The 18,349-nt window shown below is 43.0% G+C and overlaps 1 protein-coding gene across 1 annotated transcript in view; it reads left to right on the forward strand.

The window, feature by feature from the left end:
* SLC9A9 (solute carrier family 9 member A9) overlaps positions 1-18,349 on the forward strand; it is a 258,450-nt gene that overhangs the window by 13,668 nt on the left and 226,433 nt on the right. The window contains exons 2-4 of the mRNA XM_028731220.2: positions 1,490-1,692; positions 8,289-8,366; positions 9,658-9,734. Coding sequence (XP_028587053.2) covers positions 1,490-1,692; positions 8,289-8,366; positions 9,658-9,734 — 358 coding nt within the window. The remainder of the gene's footprint in view (positions 1-1,489; positions 1,693-8,288; positions 8,367-9,657; positions 9,735-18,349) is intronic.

The following is an 18,349-nucleotide window of genomic DNA, read 5'->3' on the forward strand; positions in this document are numbered from 1 at the left end:
GACTAAAGTTCTGTGAAGATTGCCAAAGGAGGGAGTCAGGCTGTGCCCTGACCAAAGGCCTGGTGGAACAGCTCTGTCTTGCAGGCCCTGCGGAAAGATGTCCAGTCCCAATCTCTTATGACAGAGCGTTCCACCAGATTGGAGCCGTGGCCGAAAAAGCCCTGGCTCTAGTTGAGGCCAGCCTAATCTCTCTGTGGCCTGGGACCTTCAGGATGTTTTTGTTTGAAGACCGTAAGTTCCTCTGTGGGACATACCAGGAGAGGCGGTCCCGTAGGTACGAGGGTCCTAAGCCGTATAGGGCTTTAAAGGTTAAAACCAGCACCTTAAACCTGATCCTGTACCCCACCGGGAGTCAGTGCAGCTGGTATAGCACCAGGTGAATGTGATCTCACAGCGAGGACCCCGTACAAGTATATAAAATCTGGTTTCTCTGAGTTTCTCATTTTTCCAATCTTAAACTCAGTTCTCCACATTTCCACGTCAGTTTTGTTTAAAGTTCCTGTGAATATTCACCAGAAAATTTCTCTACATAATTATGCAAATCACTTTTCTCTAATAGAATGCATTTCCCTATTATGCATCCCTTTGCACACTTCCTCTAGCATATGCCTTTTTGTGCACGTCACTTGGCTGGAGAAATGCACTGGAAAATTTGGAGAAGTGTTTGGTGGTGTTTGGAAACATGCAAATTACATTTCAAATTGCCTTCAAATGTGAACTGACTTGAATCACACACACACACATCCCTATCTGAAGAATGTGAACAGGAAAGTGTGCCCTCTATTGCTTCTCCTGTTGCTGGAAAAGTTCACCTTTTCACCTGGAAAAGTTCAAGAGCCAGTGTGGTGTAGTGGTTAAGAGCGGTAGTCTCGTAATCTGGGGAACCGGGTTCGCGTCTCTGCTCCTCCACATGCAGCTGCTGGGTGACCTTGGGCCAGTCACACTTCTTTGAAGTCTCTCAGCCCAACTCACCTCACAGAGTGTTTGTTGTGGGGAGGAAGGGAAAGGAGAATGTTAGCCGCTTTGAGACTCCTTAAAGGGAGTGAAAGGCGGGATATCAAATCCAAACTCTTCTTCTTCTTCTACCTGTAGTGGACACATTTCTCCTCACCTGTCAATAGTGGGAGGCATCAGAACCAAAAGTGGGCAGGGCCACTCCTCTCTTCCTCTCTCTCTTCCTCTCCCTCCTTCCCTCTCTCCCCCCCACCCCCCTCTCTCCCCCCACACACAATGGGATGAAGGGGAAGGGAGAGATCACTCTTGCCAGAGGTCCAATCTGATCACTTGTAAGGGGTTTTTGGATTTTGGTAGAGGACACACCCTAGGGCTTCAAGCTGTCTGCTCCTCGTCTAAATTAAATATGATGTTTCTAATCAGATCATTTGGCCACAATAAAAATGCTTGTTTACTTTCCCCCACTTAACAAGTAACTCAGATTTAGATACTTAAGCTGAAGGTTCTCCATCTTTCTTCTTCTCTTTATCGTTAGGTCTCACCATGGGATTAATTTTACGGTATGCTACAGCACCATCTGATTTTGAAAGTGGAACCGTCTATGATTGCGAGAAGCTCAAGGCAGGCTTGCCCACTCTGCTTGTCAATGTAACAAATCAAGTGTATGAATATCAGTACAAAAGAGAAATCAGCCGGCATAATGTCAATGCACACCAAGGCAACATGATGCTACAGAAGGTAATGTGATTGTCTTCTATTTAGTAAATGAGGTTACATTATCATTTCTGATTGATCCTTGAGTTGATGAGGAAAGAATCCACAGTGACTTAAATGTGGCGTAAATAACTTGTTTCTAATCTTAATTTCCCGTTCAAGTGCAATCAGAAAATAGGTGAATAACAAATAAAACAATCTTTCTACTCAAAAATAATGAGCTTCTTTCTTCTCAAAAGGATCTATCTCAGCCTTGTTGCTTTCACAATTTGAAGGCTTTCAAACATGACAAAATTCTACACAGAAATACATTCCTTTGCAAAAATAAAAAAGGTGGAATTTCAATGAAGATAGGCATTGCATGAATGAGAGAACGTATGTCTTTTTGCTGTGTATGTATGTAGTGTACCCATCACAGCTTTCTATTCCATGCACATAAAAAATAATAATCATGTGTTTGCATACATCTATGTCTCACAGGTTGCTTTTGTACATGGATAAATTTTCCATGCAGGAATATCATCATACTTTTGATCTATTCCTCAATCTATTGTAGTTCACATGTGAGATTGATCAAATGCCTGCAACTTGTTCCCAATCAAGCAAGACATTTACACTACAGTTGCCACTGAAAGTTTCCTTAAAGAGAAATCCAGAATGTAACTTCCCTGCAAAAAAGGCCAACCTGGGTTGCTTGGATAAACTATGAGTGGCCAACTTGTGGCTCTCCAGATGATGGACTTCCCATCAGCCCCAGTTAGGTTGATGAATCTTCAAGGATGGTAGGAATTGTAGTTCACCAACATCTGGAAGTCCACAAGTTCCCAAGCCAAGGATAAATTACAGTTAGATCTACTCACAGTTTGGATGAAATAACAAAAATATAGGTAGATTTTGAAATAAGTAGATATTCCTTTTCTCTTTGTGGATGGACCAGAAGAGAGGGGAACAAGCTACTGCACTGTGGTTTTGTGTTACATCCAGTGCTTTTTTTTCCTGGGGGGATGCAGGGGGACGCATACCCCCCAAACATTTTGTGAATCTAAGTTTGGCCTCATTGAGGGGCAGTATTTCAATATGAGTAGGAAAATGAGAGTACCCCTAAACAGTTTTTTTAGAAAAAAAGCACTGGTTACATCCAGAACAGAACAACATAAGTGAAACATTCTAACCCTCTACAGTACTAAACACGGTGTATGACAATTATTTCCTTTGACTACACTGAGTCATGTGGCACCTTAAAGACTATCATATTTATTATGTTGTATGTTTTCATGGACTAGAGTCTATGTCATTAGATGCACGATGTGTTTTCTTGAGTATAAAAGGACATGGTTGGGAAGATTGTCAACTATGAGATCGCTTGATTCTAGTCCACTTACTATTATGCCTTAATAATTTTTCTCCCTCTCTGTAATATTAGAACTTGGGGGTCTTCCAATGAAAGTGAGTGGTGGGAGATTCAGAACTGACAAAGGAAGTACTTATTTACACAGTACATAGTTATACTGTCTTACTCGCTGGATCATCACCTTGTCATGGTGGGTGGGTTTGCACATTCCTATGACCCTTGTGAGCAAAGCCATCGGGAGTCTCGTATTCCCAGTAGGGTCACCCAAGGTAGTAAGGTAAGGTACCACACTTCTGAAAGATAAAGAAGCTATTGCACTGTGCTGGAAAGAACACTACCAGCATCTGCTTAACCACAACTCCCCTGTAGCCACTGAGGTCCTCTCATAAATTCTGCAAAAACAAATCAGAGATGAGCTTGCAGTATCTCCACATCTGGGAGAGTTGTGTACAGCTATTAACCAAATGAAAAACAACAAAGCCAGCGGACCTGATGGTATACATGCCAAAGTCTTCAAAGTGGGTGGAATTAAACTTACACAACAACTTCACAAGCTCATTGAAAAAATCTGAGAGGGAGAGGCGATCCCAGCAGACTTTAGGGATGCCAAAATTATCAGTGTCTTTTAAAAAGGTGATAGAATGGATTGCGGAAACTATTGAGGCATCTCCTTATGAGCTGCGGCTGACAAAATTCTTGCAAGGATCTTAGCAAACTACCTCCTAACAATATTTGAGGCTACCCTTCCTCAATCCCAAAATGGTTTTCTAGGGGGACACAGTGGACATGATTTTCACCATTGACAGCTTCATGAAAAATGCAGAGAGCAAAACCAACCCCTTTATATAGTGTTTATTGACCTGACTAAGGCCTTCGACATTGTAAATCATAATGCTCTGTGGACTGTCCTTCTGAAAATTGGCTGCCCAGATAAATTTGTGAACATCCTTTGGTGTATAAACACCAACAATTGGGAAACACTGATCTGCAAGTGCTCCAACTGGAGAACAGCCTTTACCAAAGGTGCCAAGGATTTTGAAGACGCTCGAACTCAGGACAAAAGGGAGAAACGTGCTAAGAGGAAGGCTCATTTGGCAAACCCTCACCATGATCAACTCCCACCCGGAAACATTTGTTCCCACAGTGGAAGGACATGTGGATCCAGAATTGGCCTCCACAGTCACTCAGGGACTCACTGTTAAGATTGTGTTCATGGAAGACAATCTTACTCAGCTACGAGTGATCGCGAAGAAGAAGCGTTATACTATGAAATTTGCTTCCGTAATATTTGGTGATGGCCACCAGCTTAGCTTTAAAAGCTGTTTATGGTCCATGAAGGACAAGTTTATCAATAGCTACTAATCAATGTTTTTAAATTTCCTCCAGTATCAGATGCATATCAGTTGCTGGAGAATGTAAGCCAAAGACTGGTATTGCCTTCATGTCCTGCTATGTGGCTTCTCAAACATGTCAGTTTAGTCACTGTGGAATCTGGATACTGGAAAGAGAGATGGCTTTGGTTTGATACAACGGGCTTTTTTTTAATGTTCCAACTTCCCTTTATCATCCTTAACAATTTAGTGGCAGGAGAGACAAATTGCAAAAATCAGACTATCATATAATTGCTGTGGTTGGTTTGTGCAGTTCAAAATTTCCCACATTTGTCTTTTCTGAAATTAGTCTTCACTATGCAGTGTTTATGGATCTGAATATGCAATGTGACTGAATCATTTTGAATAACAACTATGCAATTAATCCACCTCCCCAAGATGTAGAGGAGAAAGGTGCAAAAAACCTATTAGTTAATGTGGCATTTGTGACTGTCAGTATAGAAGACTAAGGGATAAAAGTTCTTGTTCCAACTTTCTCCCCATAAAGTTGTCAGCGCAGCGAAATTTAGCACTTGCTGTTATTGGCTAGCCAGTTCGCATTAGTTTAATAATTCAGAGTAAGCAGAATGGTAAAAATAAAATAAAATGCTGAGCTCTCATTTCCTGTTTATCAAGTTGGGCTATCAGTTGGACAAAGAGAGAGGGAGGGAGAGAGGAAGTCATTTTGCAGTCAGGCTGTATTGTTACAGAGCTAAATAATTCATCCAGGATCGTAACCCCATAAAGGAAAGGCACTTTATCGGCACAAAGGAGCTGCAAACCATTTTGCTAATGACATGCTCTCACTTTTAAAGATATTAATCCAGTATATTGTGCTGAAGATACAGGGAAATTCAATGTCTTACAAAAATAGCATTTGCTATCCAGCAGGTTACCGTTTTAAGCAGGTTTCTACTTTATAGTGCCTACTAAAGCTATGCATAAGAATGAACACTGCTGGCAAAATATTGCAGAGTTCAGTGAGTTGTGTCTCTGCTCATTCTGACATTGCATTTACAATTTGTCTCACAGTGTGCATCAATTAGAGCCAAACACACCGTAACATAGCCCAAAAACTCTAGATTTTTGTGACACCCAAATGGAGGCATGATGACGCTTTGTGGGTGTCTGTGATGGGTAATTTGGCCTAATAAAGTCTATGGGAACCACTGCAGGAACAGAGGGGTGAACTTTTCTAAAGCCCCAGAGTAACATTGCCTAGTTTCTTTCCATTTACAGTGGTACCTCGGGTTAAGTACTTAATTCGTTCCGGAGGGCCGTTCTTAACCTGAAACTGTTCTTAACCTGAAGCACTACTTTAGCTAATGGGGCCAACTGCTGTCGCTGCACGATTTCTGTTCTTATCCTGAAGCAAAGTTCTTAACCTGAAGCACTATTTCTGGGTTAGCGGAGTCTGTAACCTGAAGCGTATGTAACCTGAAGCGTATGTAACCCGAGGTACCACTGTATAGGAGATTGTGTGTATGTGAAACAAAGATTAGGCAACGAGAACTATCTGGGTAATCCTGATAACCATGCAATAGCTTGGTTATCTGCTGTCAAGTTGCTGTCTAATTATGATAACTGGGTTTCCCCATCACAAGAATTCACCTGGTTGCGTTCCTATTATCTTGTGCCAGGATCTCAACATACCATCTCCCATCCACCTCCTCTCTGTGGAACACTGTCAACCAAGTGCTGTATCCAACATGAACTTTCCCCCATACACCACCTAAAAATGTGTTAGAGGAGTTCTCCAGCTCTCTGAAACAGATTTGGGGGAGGGTGTGGAGCACATGTGGAGGAAGAGAACTATTTCCATCCTGCTTTTCTGTTTAAAAAACCCGCATGTAGTGGCTTACAGAAGTTAAAACACATGCTCAGCCTTGCTGTCATGACACTGGAAGAGGGAATGCACAGCTACATGATTATAGAGATGACGTCGTGGGGTGGAGGACAGTGTCTGAGAAGGCTTTCTAGATGTCAAGGCATGATAACAAACTGCAAGATTTATTGCTTCATTGTTACCTGGCAGAAGACTAATAAGCTGAAGTTCCTCAGGGGCAGTGAGACTGTCACCAGGATATTTGTTCCATTGCCATGGTGCTACTTCCTGTGCTCTCTGTCCTGTTGGGAATATTTTATTTGTTCATTTAAAGCATTTGTACACAACTCATCAGCCAAAAGGACTCCCACAGAGGCTTACATAAGCATAATAACAAACAAGACAATCCCTGAATTCAGCTTTAAGAAACAGAACAGAATCAATAATAAACCACTGGATTACACAATTTCTGGTTCATATCCAGCCTTACACTTTATTTTCAGGTGGCTATATTGAACCTGATCTGTTCATAGAAATTCCCTAACTGATTAGTAAAATTATAAATATACATCCCTCTAAGGAAATTAATTATTACACACACACGCACGCACGCACACACGCACGCGCGCACACACACACATCCTTTATACAGCTTTAAAATGTTAAATTTTTAAAATAAAATAAAATAGCATATTATAGTGTATCTCTCACAGTGTAGCATATTTTCTACAAAAGCATATGTAAAAAAACATATCAAGATGGATGAGGTTTTGGGGGGGTTTTCTACTTGTAATGCATTCTCTCTTTTTTTACTTTTTTAATTAAAAGAAAGAAATATTCATTTTTAAGATAATTTACCCGGTTCATTCTTCAAATAAAATGGCTTGAAAATAATAGCCCGCCACTCATGCTCAAGGAAGACTACTTTGTGCTGTTGAATAAGCTTTCAAATTTGCAGATCTCTAGCCAGAATGAACTGGAGAGGGTTTCAAATCTATGCAGAATTATGTTGTTGTTGTTGTTGTTAGTTTGTTCCTTTTTTTCTGCTGCTATTCTGAGAGGCCCACAGGAGGCCCACTATTGACCAACAGCATTCTCAGGTGCTGACACAGGCAACACATGGCAGCAAGCTGTTGGCCATTGCATGCCAAACTGAACCTCTCCCACAATCTCTCATTTAAAGGTTGCATGCAAACAGATTCTGTAACGCTAAAGTCCACTGCACATGAGTGGGGCAGCAGGATTTGCCACCGAATAGAATCTGAAGAGAGATGTTTGTATCAGGATATATCTCTAGATCAGGTTTGCTCTCCCTACCGCTACTGAGGTCCAGTGCCGAGGGCCTTCTGGCGGTTCCCTCACTGCGAGAAGCCAAGTTACAGGGAACCAGGCAGAGGGCCTTCTTGGTAGTGGCACCCACCTTGTGGAACGCCCTCCCACCAGATGTCAAAGAGAAAAACAGCTACCAGACTTTTAGAAGACATCTGAAGGCAGCTCTTTTTAGGGAAGCTTTTAATGTTTAATAGACTATTGTATTTTAATATTTTGTTGGAAGCCGCCCACAGCGGCTGGGGAAACCCAGCCAGATGGGCAGGGTATAAATAAATTATTATTACCGCTACCACTTGACATTCATCTAGTAGTTGATTCAAAGCATGATTGGTCATAGCATTCCCACAGCTGCTTCTGGGTTTTACCCAGTTATTTCTCCATTATAGCCCTTGGGTTATATTCAGCTCATCGTTGAAATCAATATGTTATTTATGACTAACTCAAGTCCACTGGGATCACCGGATCAACTCTTGAGTATGTTTTAGTTGGAAGCCAATATTTATTATTTGAATGTTTGTCCTGATTTTTGATGAGTGTAATTTGACCGCATAAAACAAAGGTTCATTCACCTGCTTATCTCCCAATGGGATGTCTTTTATAATTGGCCAATAGTGCCCTCCTCTCCACACAACTTTATGCAATAACAAATGAGTTGGTCTTTAAAGTGCTGTGATATTCTTTGCTTTCCTTAAAATACATAATCCGTAAGAGATGTTTTATGTTCCTTTGTCCTTTCTGGCAGATGACCTTTGATCCTTCAATCTTCTTCAATGTTTTATTACCTCCCATTATATTCCACGCAGGCTACAGTTTAAAGAAAGTAAGTGGTATTTATGTATGTATGTATGTATGTATTTATTTATTTATTTATTTATTTATTTATTTATTTATTTATTTATTTATTTGAACTTCAGTAGGATGTCTGATGCTGTTGTTGATCTAAATGACCAACCCATAAGATTTGTAAAAATTAGGAAGTGCTTCAGATTGACACTACACCACAGAGAAATCAAAGAAAGGAGTGAGGAAAATGTCCCCAGTTTCAAGCCTTCATTTTGATTCCCATGTTTTGATTCCTATAATTTGATCCAATTAAATTTAATAATGTATAATCCCTGTATTTTGACTGCCTGTTCAGAAATTATTATTATTATTATTATTATTATTATTATTATTATTATTATTAATTTCCTTGTGTAAAATAAAGTAGGCATCTTGAGTATGGGATGTCAACTTTTTCTGTGAACCTTCTTTTAGCCCCCTAAAGCTCCATTTCCAGACCTGTGATGTAGGAAAGGAGCCAAGCTCCACCCTTGAACCATCAAATATTCATTAGGCCCTGACTCTGCCTTCTGACCCAATTCTGGCTAAGCCAACTGACTAGATATTTTTAAAACCACAACGTGGCAACTCTAGTTACTTTTCAGGGCATTGTCTTTCCCAATAAGACCACTCAGGCTTTGTATCCCAGCATGCCTAGATGGTAGGCTTTAGGACATAGTCAGGACTCTTTTACTAGTTTACAGACAGGCTTAAATTGCAAATAACACATTGCAGTGGAACCTTCGGAAGCCGAACACTTGTAAACTTGAATGTTTCGGCTCCCGAACGATCGAAAACCGGGAGTGATTGTTCCAGTCTTCGAATGATTGTTCCAGTCTTCGAGGACACTCCTGTAGCCAATCGAAAGTTGCACCTTGGAAGTCAAACGTTTTGGAAGTTGAACATACTTCTGGAACAGATTCTGTTTGACTTCCAAGGTACGGCTGTACTGTACAACGAAGGAGTGAAATTTAAGATATTTACTGGAACATGATAAATTGTAATGCAACTCAAATGCCAACACACTTTTAAAATGTTGTGGAACTAGTTCAGTGTCCAGGACTTAGCGTAATTGTAGAAGAAAAGGGTTCTGATCTCACTTGCCTGAGGCTTTACAAATGTAAGAATTCATGCTGTTAACATGTACAAATGATTTAGAGCTAAAATATAAAAGGAAGCTTGAGAATAGAATTTTTGGTGTTAGATTTCTGGATCTGTTGGTTAAGCAGTATATATTTCTTAGTTAAACAGCAAGAATTTTACTTTTTAATCCTTTTTTTCACACACAGAGACATTTTTTCCGCAACTTAGGATCCATCTTAGCATATGCCTTTGTGGGGACTGCCATCTCTTGCATTGTTATAGGGTAAGTGAGCTATATTTCTCCTTTAAAAAAAAAGTCTTGGAATTGATGTTTGCTTTCTGACAAGACACATGTGTGTTGCTGATGTCGAATTCCTATGCAAATATGTGCTGAATACTGAGGAATTCTGTACTGCGGTATCAATTCTTGATCCTAAGTGCAAAACTAATTGTAGTAGAAAACTACATGAATATCTATAGTTTTCATTTCAAAGTTCAGTGTTCTGCTGCTAGACAAAGAAGGCTGCCACAAGGCCTACCGCCGGGGTGCACACTGTCCTCTCGGGCCTGGTGAAGCATCCCACAGTGAGTGGCGGCAGTGGAGGGGCCTTGCGCCCCCTCCCCAGGGCTGCTGCCGCCAAACAAAAAAGGCCACCATGTGGCCTACTGCCGGGGCGCATGCCACCCTCTTGGGCCCGGCAAAGCGCCCCGCAGTGAGTGGCGGCAGCAGAGGGGCCTTGCACCCCCGCCCACTTGTTGGGAAGGGAGGGCAGGAATTGTAGTGGAAAACTACATGAATATCTATAGTTTTCATTTCAAAGTTCAGTGTTCCCTATGATCATTTCTTCAGTTTCCCTTTTAAACATACACATTTCACTCACAAGCACACTGCTTCATGGGTATTGCAGTTAGAACACTGCATAAATTGTGGCTCTCTCAAATAGACTCTCCTCCCTGAAAGAGAGGGGAGTGGTTGTGGGCGGGAGCCCGAGCACCGCCCAGCAGGGGGTGTTGCCCCCTGCCTCCAGCTCACCTGGCTGGCGCTCACGCCCCCCCCCCCCCCGGTGGCCACCCAACCAGGTGCCGCGGTGGGGGCGTGTTCAGCAGCCTTTTGCTGCAGCGCCAGCCTTTCCCTGGCCTCATTCCTCGTCGTCCCGTCACGAGTCACCCACCCTCCACTCCCTTTTAGTTAGGGCTTAGGTCATTGGCCTTGCTATGGACCTTAGGTTGGTCGCCCTGGTTGCCCGGGGGGCCTGGTAGGAGTTTTCCCATTTGGCAATAGGCTTTTTGGTTTTTTCGCCTACCTCGTAGCAATCGTCACAACTTTTGTGGTATTGGTGGGTAGGTTAGGCATTGGAATAATGTGTTGTGGTGTGTCGAAGTGCTAGGTGTGGCCATCGCCTATGCCTTCAATTTTTAGGGGTATTCCGTTAAAGGAATCTGGCGGTCGTGTATTCTGTCCGATGCCTGCTTGGCGGGAGGCCATGGCACGACCCTCGGTGACAGCAGGGGTGAGCCTATAGTTGGATTAGCATCAACAGGTGATGAACCCCTGGTGAATAAACCCACTTGTTTCGATCCAATGCCTAAGCCAATACCTTTTCATTGCTGTAATCAATAAAGTTGTGGCCTTTTCTAGCCCATTAACCTTATATCACGTGTCCTTGTGTCTTCATTTCACTTCGCGGGGGTCGGGCCCTCGAACCACAAATATACGTTCTGAGAACATAAGAAAAGCCTAGATTTTACTTTCTAGTCCAACATTCCATATCCAAATGTTAGGTGCTGAAACGGTAAGGCCTGATTCACACATAGCATGGAATGGACCTCCTAACAAGTTGGTATCTGCTGTAAACCAGAGAGAGGAGAGAGTGGGGTGATCAGTTGGATATACAAGGGCTGAGGCGATCTTTTGGGTATCTTGGTCCAAAGCTATGTGAGGATTTATACACCTAAACCAGCACCTTGAACTTAGCCTGGTAGCTAATTGGTAGCTGGTGTCAGTTGTGGAATCCCAAGGGTGTATTTCTGAAGAGGTGAAGGTTTCAACAACATCACTAATCATAGTGGTAAATCAATTTACCACTTGAACCTCCAGGAAGGCCTTCCTCAACTCTGGTACTGGACAATGAATCAAGGTTCAAAAACAAGCTTCAGAATTTGTCCTCCCGTACATTTTGAAACCCTGCCCCCACATGATTTGACAGCATTTCAAATATGATGAGACCGGAGCAACATCCTGTAAAACTTCATATTAGAGTTATGAACTCAGTACTATCTCCTTGGAACTGTTTGTGGTCATTGTCCTTTTTTCATATTGCACTTTGAGGAAGGCCACAGTAGGTTATGAGAGCTCTTGAACCATAAAACTCTTTAATGGGGCACTGAAGCCTCTCCCTATGGCGCAGGATTTATGGCAGCACTTTAGATTTTATAAGAGTTCCCAAATTTACAAGGAATCAGAGTTCTAAACTTCCAAAGAGCACGTTGAAATTACACAACCAATTAAATTTTAAGCTTCAGTCATCTCTCCCTGTTATATCATTCCTTAAGCAAAGGTGTATTTGCAGAATCAAAATATATGTGCCCTTTTCACATCATTGTATGGTATGGCTGAACTTTCACATCTAAGGTTGCAATTCTGTCCACATTTACTGGGAAATAAGGGTCAAACTGCACTTTATTATTACACTAAATGCATTGTCAGGAAGCCAGGGGGTTTCCTTCCTTTAATTAGAGGCATGGGTGATTTGAAATGGGCATTATCATCACCACAATTAGGCTTAGAGTGGAAAGTTCCTATCGGTATCACTGGGAGCTTTCCCCCCCACCAAGGTATATTATGAAGTGGGAGGTTATTTTCAAAGGGATCACAGCTAGGTAGGGAAAGCTTAAACCTCGCCTCCCAGACTGCTGTGGTCCCGCTTAGGGATGGAAAAGTAACATATATGAACTGAAACACAGCCCTTGAAATTTGCACTTCTCTGAATTTTGCAATGCAGTTCTTCAGCCAAGTAACATGTAGAAAAATGCACAGAGCAGGGCAGTGGCGTAGCGTGGGTTGTCAGCACCCGGGGCAAGGCAAGTAATTTGCTCCCCCTAACCCGTGGATTTGCGCCCCCTAACCCGTGAATTTGCGCCCCCTAACCTGTGGATTTGTCCTAACCCCAGATGTTGCGCCCGGTGCTGCCGGCCCCCCTGCACCCCCCACACTACGCCACTGGAGCAGGGTAAAGTCTGCATAAATATACATATATTAGTGAAGCTAATACACAAAGCTTTATTGTATTAGGGAAAGTAGCTTTGCAAAAAGGTGTATATTAGGGGGGAATGCATTTAAACGCTAGTGGTTTTTTATGGGAATTAGAAATAATAATAACAATTTGATGTGGGGAGCTGAATTTAAGATTTGAAAAATTAGAAACTGAAATGGACAGTCATTCACCCCAGTCCCAATGCAAGCTGAGAGTTCCCATTAAAGAAACAAAAACCTATTCCTCACTGCATAATTAATGAAATGCCTAGTTTGGCTTTGACTTTGGTTCAAAGTCCTGTTGAACCCAACAAATAGATGTGTAGTGGATTGCTTTCAAATGTCACACTGGCATTATTAAAGCAGTGTCCAATCAGGTTGCATTTTAAAGTTTGAAGCTCATTAGAATGTCTTTCACAAAGGCAATTTAGGGGAAGAAAATCTAGCTTAAAACTTTTTCTGTTTGCATTATCATTCCAGTCCTAACAGGGTAGGAAGTGTCTCCAAATTGTTGCTGTTTTCAGGAGCGACTCAACTGCATACCTGAAATTTAGGTTTAAAGTCTAGGCTTTGCCTGTTGCCCCCGAGGTTGAGGTAGCATTAGTATCAAAGTCTTGAGTAGCACTACTGCTGTTTTTGCTACTCTTTCCTCCCCCATCCCAGCTCTCTTCTAATATACAGGAGGGAGCTGACAACATAACAACCAACAATTAACAGTGTATGGGAAAGAGAAAAGTTTTTTAAGCTTTGTTAAGAAAAACAATGACTAGATCTTTCCACATTTGAACAATTTTATGTTCCTGTCTCTCTGCTTTTTCTGCTCTTTTGGAGGCCGTAGCTGTCTTGTGTCAGGCCACACCCCTGCTGGCAGCCATTTTGTGAATGGTACCCTCAACATTTTCTCAAAATTCCAAATGTGCGGCTGGACCCCCAAAGCTTGTGGCCACTGCTTTATTCAAAATCAGTTTAAGTTCCAACAAGTGTTATGAGAGGCGGAAATGATTACCAGCTATCATGGAAAATTCTGAGAATAGGATCTTTGTCTATCCACACACCTCAACTCAGTTTTCCCTTCCCCAAATTTCTGCCCAAGACTAACAAGGCATAGAAAGACATTATGAATATTGATGTGGATTTAGGGTTTTAAATTTTTGGTTTTGCTTCATTTCCCCCATGCAGCAAATGCAGGAACACGGTTGTGCACTCCAACTGAAATATGGTTTGAATTCATATATTCATATTCTCTAGTCTAGCAGTTTACTTGACATTGGTAAAAATGCCACAAAGCTGAAGCAGAGTGCTTTGTGAAGTGTTCTACTGTAACATCAAATTGACTAAAAATTAGGTGTCATTCAATTTTGCCTTATTCTGAACACTTCTTGACTTTGGATGAATGTTCGCTATAGAAATTTGAGCAACTGATTTTAAGGATCACACATATATATTTTTTTTAAAAAATAGAAGATATAACTCCAGAAACCAATAATATTACTGGGTCGATATCTCAGTAAGGAAAGGATGGAGAGGGATTACTTCTTAGAAACAAAACTAAGATGGCTTTTTTATAAGTCTAGTAGCCTTTACTCTCTAGCAACTAGGCTTCCCACCACACCCCAGGTGCTGCTGTTCCATTTAGGAAAAAGCTTAATAGCAGCATGAGGCCCGACAATAATGGGAACTGCAAGTGAGAGAAGATTTAACCAGCCAAGGAAGGGTTATCCAGCAGAGAAAAAAGTATGGTATTCAGGCATACGTCCACTCCAACTGTTTTCATGCATGAAGTGTGCATGCACATAAAGACTGGCAATATGTCTGTTGAGGTCTGCTCATGACATGACGGTGTTTCGATACAAAAGCCACAGTTCCATAATGGAACAGGTAATGCATGTAATGCATTATAACCAGGAAAACGAACGCAAGAAACCCCATGTCAGAATGCACCCTATGACTCCGACTTCTGCATGACTGCTCCTCAGATATTTGAAGACCACAAGCATGTCTTCTGTTCTCCTGTCTAAACATACCATTCCTCATAATACTTGGTTTCTGGTTTCTGTAGTGCAGGTTATATACATGGCACTTTGCAAAAGAATTACCGTATATACTTGAGTATAAGCTGACCCGGATATAAGCCATGGCACCTAGTTTTAGAACAAAAAAACTGGGAAAACTTGTTGACTTGAGTATAAGCCGGTTCACCACACCACAAACCTGGTGGTGGCAGCAGTGGTGGAGGAAGAACAAGCAGCCTGAAAGGGCTGATTTCGGGCTGCTCGTTCCTCCGCTGCTGCCACTGATAGCAGCAAAGGCAGAGGAGGAGGAAGGAGCAGCCCGAAAGGGCTCCTTTCGGGCCGCTTGTCCCTTCGCTGCCGCCTCTGCTGCTCACAAGAGCAGGCATAGGAGCCATGATTGGGAGAGGTGCAGTGCAGCACATCACCTCTCCCAACCGTGGCTCCTGTGCTTGCCCATGCGAGAGGTGGGCGGCGGCGGCAGGACCAGTGGCGAGAAAGGACTCCTTTCAGGCCGCTCATCCCGCCACCACCACCTCACTTGAGTATAAGCCGAGGGGGGCTTTTTCAGCATAAAAAAATGTGCTGAAAACGTTGGCTTTTACTTTAGTATATATGGTAGCTGTTAGGTGTAGGGGCAGTGCTATAAGATTTAGCTTGGAGTGTGCTAGAAGAGAGCTCAGCGGAGCAGGCGTATTGCACCCTGTAACGTTCTGTTGCAAATTTCAGTTGTCATTCCAATTGGGCTTCTTTACATTAACAAGAGAGAGAGAGAGAGCCAAACACAGATATGGGTACTTGGGCCTCCATAGCAGCGCAAATATACTGTGATGTTCTGCTATCAAAGAGACAAGGCACTGACATAGTTATGGCTCTGTCAGAGTCAATAAAGGAACATTGCTTCTAACATAGCTCTAAAAATTTGCTGCCAGCTTAATGAGATTTTCTCGGAAGGAATTTTCCAGTGTGGATTCCCAGAAGGTTTGTTCATTCTTCAGCATATTTTTTATATTTCTGCTTTTTGGGGAGGGTGGGATAAGAGCAGGGAGAAACAAGTTTACACCTCATTCCAGCAGGTTTCCTGCTTTCATTCTTCATTTAAGATTCAGCCCATGCTCAATGATTTCAGCACGCTTTCGTGCTTGCACTGCTTAGTATGCACAGCTAGGCAGTCAGCATTTGACTTTCCAAAGTAGATCAGTTGTTTTATAACTGCTAGACAGCTGCACGCATGTAGCATACATGGACTTGTGGGGTTGGGGAGTTGTCTTCCAATCTCATTTTGGCCCAACCTCATAAAATTGCGAAATCCACGGATATTGGGCTTCAGCAGTAAGCATTTTGCAAGGCCTGTATCCACAAGCATTTTGCATGCGGTACAGCTTGGGAAACAACACTCCGTTGCTGTGTATGAAAGGATTGGCGGGGGGGGGGGCTTGAACTGCTCACTGAGATTCTTTGTATGCTTCTTTTGTATGTTTAGAACTTCTGCACTGTGATCTTCGCCAATAATAATAATGATGATGATGATGATGATAATCCTGATCCAGCAAAAACTCAACTTGCATGCTGAATGCTGGCTAAATAAGGGCATATCCACACAAACCTTTCTTTTGTGCTTTCCATGCATGGTCTGCATTTTAAAGTTCTGTGTTCGAAAGCTCCCTCTCTATCTCTTTTCTTTTCTTTTCTCTGGAGCATTCCCCATGAAAACCCACTTTTTTCCAGCTGAAGCAGAGCAAATGGCAATCTGCAAAAAACCTGAACTGTAATTTGTTGCACTGCAGGTTTATATTGGTTTGGGACAAGCCTTTCGGATTGTGCCATAGCAATATAGCAGGGTATATCTGCCTTAATGGACATGGGTGGTGCTGTGGGTTAAACCACAGAGCCTAGGACTTGCCGATCAGAAGGTCGGTGGTTCGAATCCCCACGACGGGGTGAGCTCCCGTTGCTCGGTCCCTGCTCCTGCCAACCTAGCAGTTTGAAAGCACGTCAAAGTGCAAGTAGATAAATAGGTACCACTCCAGTGGGAAGGTAAACGGCGTTTCCGTGCGCTCCTCTGGTTCGCCAGAAGTGGCTTAGTCATGCTGGCCACATGACCCGGAAGCTGTACGCCAGCTCCCTCGGCCAATAAAGCGAGATGAGCGCCGCAACCCCAGAGTCGGCCACGACTGGACCTAATGGTCAGGGGTCCCTTTACCTTTATCTGCCTTAAAACTTTACCCATTGCATGAAGCCTTTGGCATAAGAGCCCTTATGGCCATGTCCTCCTATAAGTCTACCTCCTTCTGAGTCTAAGCATGTGCAGCTGAAGCTTTCACAGATTGCTTCCCTGTTTACCCTTCCATCGCCTTCCTCTGTCATATTTTAGATTATAAACTCCTCTGGGTAGGGACCTGCCTGGCGCCCTGCTCACTTATGACACTATGCATGATAATAATCCACAAAGTTAGATCTTAAGCTCAAGCAGTTTCTTCACCACACCTCTGCATTTCCTATGGGGTTCAGTGCAGAGCCAGAGCCGCCTTGACTCAATATAGTGTTGGTATGGGAATCCTTACTCCTTTCTGGATACATACATTTCATATGCCAACTATCGTACATTTACAAAAAGAAAGAAAGAAAGAAAAAGACCTTGGAATCAGCAGCGGAGCAAACCCATCGGGCGCCCGGGGCGGCGCGTGTGCCCTGCACCCAGGGGCGGGGCGAGCTGAGACAGGACGCACCATGGAGCCTCCAAGGAATGTGCCTGCCTCCTCCCACTCAGCCACCCTACAACTGAGGGGGAGGCGACAGGAGCAGCACGGAGCCTCCAGGTGCCCAAGTCACCGCGTCACTCCCAGGAAAGACATGTGGCTCTAGCGCACTGCAGGCCCCACAGTGAGTGCCACCCGCCATTTTGTCACCCCCCTCAGTGGTGACACCCAGGGCGGCCTGCCCCCACCGCACCCCCCCTTCCTCCGGCCCTGCTTGGAATGCCACGAGAACATGTTGACTTACAACACAGCCCTAGACATTTCTTCTCAAAAGTAAGTCCTATCAACTTTCAGGGAGCTTACTCTCAAGTAAGTGGGTATAGAATTGATGTTAAAGGAAACCACGGGTGCCTCATATTCACTACTTCTTCAAACACAGCAGGAATTGTATTTCTTGCACAACTGCGTAATCCTGAAGAAGTTAAAACCTCAGAAATTTAAACAAAAACATCAGGAAGATTTTATTCATTTCATTTCATCTATGTAGGTATTTAAATTATTTATTTATTCATTGCATTTATAGCCATCTTTTCTCCCAACGGAGCTCATGGTGCCTTACATGGTTCTCCCCCTCCTCATTTAATAATCCCTACAACAAACCTGTAAGGTAGGTTAGGCTGAGAGCAACTGGCTCAGCGTCACCCAGTGAGCTTCCTGGCTGAGTGGGGGATTCGAACCCTGGTCTCCCAGGTCCTGGCCTGACATCCTAACCTCTACACCACACTGGCTCTCGTTTAAATTTAAAATGTCAGTTGAAATGCTAAGATTTAAAATGTCAGAGGAGCATTCATGACGCAAAGCTCTCCTGAAATGAAATAGTTTTAACCAGAGCAGCACCTGTGCCTTTCTGACTTCTTTTGGGAGGGACTTCTACAGC

This window comes from Podarcis muralis, chromosome 6, assembly GCF_964188315.1.
Source record: "Podarcis muralis chromosome 6, rPodMur119.hap1.1, whole genome shotgun sequence".
In the NCBI taxonomy this organism is placed as follows: Eukaryota; Metazoa; Chordata; class Lepidosauria; order Squamata; family Lacertidae; genus Podarcis; species Podarcis muralis.